This window comes from Colobus angolensis, unplaced genomic scaffold (genome assembly GCF_000951035.1).
Source record: "Colobus angolensis palliatus isolate OR3802 unplaced genomic scaffold, Cang.pa_1.0 Scaffold271, whole genome shotgun sequence".
NCBI classification, from domain to species: domain Eukaryota; kingdom Metazoa; phylum Chordata; class Mammalia; order Primates; family Cercopithecidae; genus Colobus; species Colobus angolensis.
Window position 1 is genome coordinate 741,598 of NW_012115944.1, and position 4,982 is coordinate 746,579.

Sequence of the window (4,982 nt, forward strand, 5' to 3'; positions counted from 1 at the left end):
CCATCACCACCACCACCACCTCCATCATCACCACCACCATCACATCACTACCATTTCCATTACATCTCCATCACCACCACTACTACCTCCATCACCACCACCACCACAAACATCACCACCAACACCACCACCTCCATCACCACCACCACATTCATCAACCACCACCACCATCACCACCACCACCATCCCCACATCACTCCCCAACCCCCACCACCCATCTCACCTCCCCACCATTATCACCGCCACTTCTACCACCACTGCCACTCCCATCACCACCAGCAGCTGCCACAACCTTTTAAATGCTGTTCTCAATCCCATTTCCTGGTTTACTTCTATTACTGTTTCTAAAGTCAGCCTTTGCCAAAGCATATGACTCTGATGTTGGTCACAGAAGAAGAGAGAATCTTTCTGTCTAGTCCTGAGGTTCATCCTTGTTTTTCTGCCTTGTAAGTAGAGATCTGTTTCCTAAACTCCAGCCAGCCAAATGAGCAGCTCCTGCTGTCAGTCATTCAGGGTCACAGTGAAACTGCTTCTCTTCGGCATTACAGCTCTCTGAGTACACAGTTGTGCTCAAAGTTCCTTTTGTTTCTTTCATTATCAATCTGATCACTCTAGTCATTATGTGACTTCAGAAGCCATGTGCCCCAGGAACACTTCCCAGCCTCATAATTCTGGTATAAAGCCATCAGAACCACGACCCGACTTTACATCTCTGGCCAGAATGGCATCTGTTCCTCTATCTCAGGACGCACTTTGAGAAGTGGGAGTTGCCACTTCCTTCAGTTGGTTCCTTTTTGTTGTTGTTCTTGTGATCTGACTTGCCTATTCCAGAGTCTGGTGTTTTAATTGTCCTCGGTGACATTATTAAAGTTCATTAATTTTAAGAGGTCAAGAAACCAAAGGCATAAAAACAGTTTGAGATGGTATTCCCCTCCAGCTAGTTTTTTTTTTTTTTTTTTTTCTGTTTTGGCTGTGAAGAGTAAAGCAACACACACCTCAAAGGTGAGCCAGGAGGAGAATCCCCCACCTCCGTCCCTATGGGAAGAAAAGTTGACTTATCCCTATTCCAGTTCCCTGAGTGGACAACTCCAAACCCTCGCCACCCGCTATGAAGTCACCTATCATGTCCTTGAACACATGTATATTGAGACATTTAGTTGTTTGATTTGTACTCGAAAGAATCAAGGTGAGTAAGTGACATGAAATGAAACCAATTTGAACACATTTAATAGATTATCAAAAATCATTCTGAAATGCTAAGTGTAATCTTTGCCTTCAGTTTTCCAGTGGACATTAACGGCTAAATTCTGCCTCCAGTTACATAAACACATTTGATTAATAAAAAAAAAAAAAAAAAGCTAGGCAGCTTGAAAATCCTTGAAGCAATAGAGCCAAATTCTGAGATGACATATAATTATATACTAGTTACCAGATTCTGAAATAGCATGCAATACGCCAAATAGATGTTTATTTCCTCTTGTTTTCTCAAAAGGGTCCCACCCAACCACTGAAAGGAGTAGTATCAAAATAACTCAGGGTGAGTTCAGCCCTCGTCTCTTGCTGCTAGCACACAGACCTGCAAAGGCACTGAGAATTTGGTGCATACCAACATTTAGCACATTGTAGGCTGTAGCAGGAATGGTTTACACAAGAGGTTTCTAAAGCCTTCAATTGGAGCCAGTTCATTAAAGGTGAGTCGAGTACAGGAAGGGACACATGCCAAATGCATATGATTTGGGATTCATGTCTAGTTATTAGGTCTTACACTATTTGTATGCCCTGAAATGGGGAATTCCTGGTCACACTGGACCTGGAGTGAAAGCTGGGATTTCCAAAGGAAGTAACTGGCCAAACTCATTGATGATCCAGGGTACCAATATCCACCCACCACAAAGTTACCATAGAGAATTATCTAAATACACATGGGCGGTCTATGGGCTGAGTTATTGAGGGGTCATTAACATCATGCAGCTGATCCGTTTTTGTTTTTTTTTTAGACAGAGTCTTACTATGTCGCTGAGGCTGGAGTGCAGTGGCATCATCTCGGCTCACCGCAACCTCCGCCTCCTGCGTTCAGCTATTCTCCTGCCTCAATCTCCTGAGTAGCTGAATTACAGGTGTGTACCACCACATCCAGCTAATTTTTGTATTTTTAGTAGAGACAGGGTTTCGCCATTTGGCCAGGCTGATCTCAAACTCCTGGCCTCAAATGATCCACTCGCCTCTGCCTCCCAAAGTGCTGGGATTACAGGCATGAGCCACTGTGCCTGGCCTACATCATGCAATTGATTCTTAAACCACTACTTTAAATTCTTTCTGGAACAAGGCAAGGGATAGATTAATAATATAACTAAAAAAAAAAAAAACGCTGCTCCTTGCAAAGTAGTTACTGTGGGTTGCCATTTACTTACTTCAATGATATTTAGAACATCTTACAGACAACCATATTTATTTTTTGCAGACCTTGTGGTAAGTGGTTTTGAAAATGCTCAATGAGAGTGGATTTGACTTTTAGGAATAGTCACAAGTCAGCTGGCTCTAAGTCTGACAAGCTTAGTTAGTAACCAAGTTAGGCAACACGGGCTTTCATGAATGTCAAGGCAATTGGTTCAACACTGAAGAAGGAGACTCAGCCCCTGCCCTTAAGAAGTCGTGGTCCAGGTTGAGAGGATGTCACACAAAAGACAATGTGCAGCCGGGTGTGGTGGCTCACGCTTGTAATCCCAGCACTTTGAGAGGCCAAGGTGGGTGGATCACTTGAGCCCAGGAGTTTGATACCAGCCTGGCCAACACAGTGAGACCCCTGTGTCTCTATAAAAATACAAAACATTTAACTGGGTGTGGTGGCACATGCTTGTGGTCCCAGCCACTCAGGAGGCTGAGGTGGGAGGAAAACTTGAGGCTGGGAGGTTGAGGCTGCAGTCAATCGTGATTGCACCACTGCACCCCCACCTGGGCAACAGAGCGAGACCATGTCTCAAAAAAGAGAGAGAGGAAAAAAAAGACAATTTGCAATGCAGTTTCATAAGCTCTGTGCAGGAAGCATGAAAAGAGGGCTGCAGTACTAGAGTGGTGGAAATATTCTAAAGCCAGGTGATAGTTATGGCTGCAAACTTGGTAAATTTACTAAAAGTCATTAAACTGCACACTTAAAACAGGTTGAATTTTATGATATATACTTTTTTTTTATTTTAAAAATACATCTATTTTGAAAATATTTTGAAAGTAATTAAGATCACTGATTGGGAAGGAAAGAAATCAACACAATGAAATTTAGGAAGAGAAATGCAAGGGCAGCTGCTGAATCCCGCCCCTTCCACCCCAAGGGCACAGCCCGGAGACGAAGCTTATTTCAGGATCACAAGTGCATGCGCCGCTGGTCCACGGAGGATCACTTTAATTCTGAGTCTTCTGGCTGAAGGGTCCTGTCCAAAGTCAGGATCAGAAATAGCTCAGCTCGTCGTGCTTGGCTTTGTTGGTCTGGTAGTCAGACAAGGTCAAGGGCTTGTTTTCGTGAGGGAGAGATTTGAACACTCGCAGGTGTACGAAGTCCTTGTTGCCAACATGCACCTTGATGAAGTAGTTTGTCCCTGCGATCGATCACCTGGCTCTTGAACGACACAGCCTTAAATACAGGGAACTTCTTGTTTTCTTTCTCTTCAAGCTGGGACCTCACCTGGTCGGCGATGTCCTGGGTCTCGGCGGTGGCCGGCTGCACGGCGGAGGACGCCCCGCACATCATCTTGGCGGCAACGGAGGGAACCTGGCGAGGGGACTCGGCTCACATTTTTTTTTTTTTTTTTTTAAAGATGGAGTTTCCCTCTTGTTGCTCAGGCTGGAGTGCAGTGGGGCTATCACAGCTCACTGCAACCTCTGCCTCCCGGGCTCAAGCGATTCTCCTGCCTCAGCCTCCTGAGTAGCTAGAATTACAGGCGTCTGCCACCATGCCCAGTTAATTTTTTGTATTTTTAGTAGACACGGGGTTTCACCATGTTAGCGAGGCTGGTCTCGAACTTCTGATCTGGTGATCCACCCACCTTGGCCTCCCAAAGTTCTAGGATTACAGGCATGAGCCACTGTGTCCGGTTGATATATAAATTATAACACAATCAAGTGTTTTTTTTTTTTTTAGATGGAGTCTCGTTTTGTTGCCAGGCTGGAGTGCAGTGGCGTGATCTTGGCTCACTGCAACCTCTGCCTCCTGGGTTCAAGCAATTCTCCTGCCTCAGCCTCCTGAGTAGCTAGGAATACAGGCGCCTGCCACCATGCTCAGGTAATTTTTTGTATTTTTAGTAGAGACAGGGTTTCACTACGTTGGCCAGGCTGGTCTCGAACTCCTGACCTCATGATCTGCCTGCCTCGGCCTCCCAAAGTGCTGGGATTACAGGCATGAGCCATCGCACCCGGCCAGTAAAGTTGCTTTTAAAAAAGGCTACTATGTGTATGAGCACAGAGATTCCCTTTAGTTCTAAATTAAAACTATGATCCTCACCACCTTTGCCTAGGGGAGCAAAGTGAAGAAGGGGGAAGAAGTTGGCAAAGTGGTGAAGTGTAGGTTGGTCTTGCTTAGGTTCTGGGTCTTGAGCCTGCCTTTAAGTGAAGGAAAGCACAGAGGGGTATCCTATATTCCAATGGCATCGCCACATTTAGATTTTAGATAGGTTTCGAGGAAACAGTCTGACAGATGGCAGGACCGGAGGCTAGAAGGCCAGTTATAAGGATATTATAATGGTCTTGGACAGCAATCAGGGAGGTTGGAACCATGGGGTGGCAACAGGGTGAAAAGGAAGGCACAAGTGCGTGAGTTCTTAGGTACACTTGGCAGGACTTGGTAACTGGTGGGATGGGGATGAGGAGGGAGAGGAGGAGCCAGGGAAGGCTTAGATCATAGGAGGGGCCAGGTGCGGTGGCTCAAGCCTGTAATCCCAGCACTTTGGGAGGCCGAGACGGGCGGATCATGAGGTCAGGAGATCGAGACCATC

At 45.8% G+C, this 4,982-nt stretch overlaps 2 protein-coding genes across 5 annotated transcripts in view; both read right to left on the minus strand.

Moving 5' to 3' along the window:
* Nucleotides 1–4,982, minus strand: part of MARCH10 (membrane-associated ring finger (C3HC4) 10, E3 ubiquitin protein ligase) — a 116,693-nt gene that overhangs the window by 96,997 nt on the left and 14,714 nt on the right. The window lies entirely within an intron of this gene.
* On the minus strand, nt 3,189–3,775 carry LOC105515952 (cystatin-B-like). The gene is given in 2 exon segments (XM_011947914.1): nt 3,189–3,597; nt 3,599–3,775. Coding segments are annotated over 2 exon segments (300 nt in total). The 5' UTR covers nt 3,743–3,775; the 3' UTR covers nt 3,189–3,441.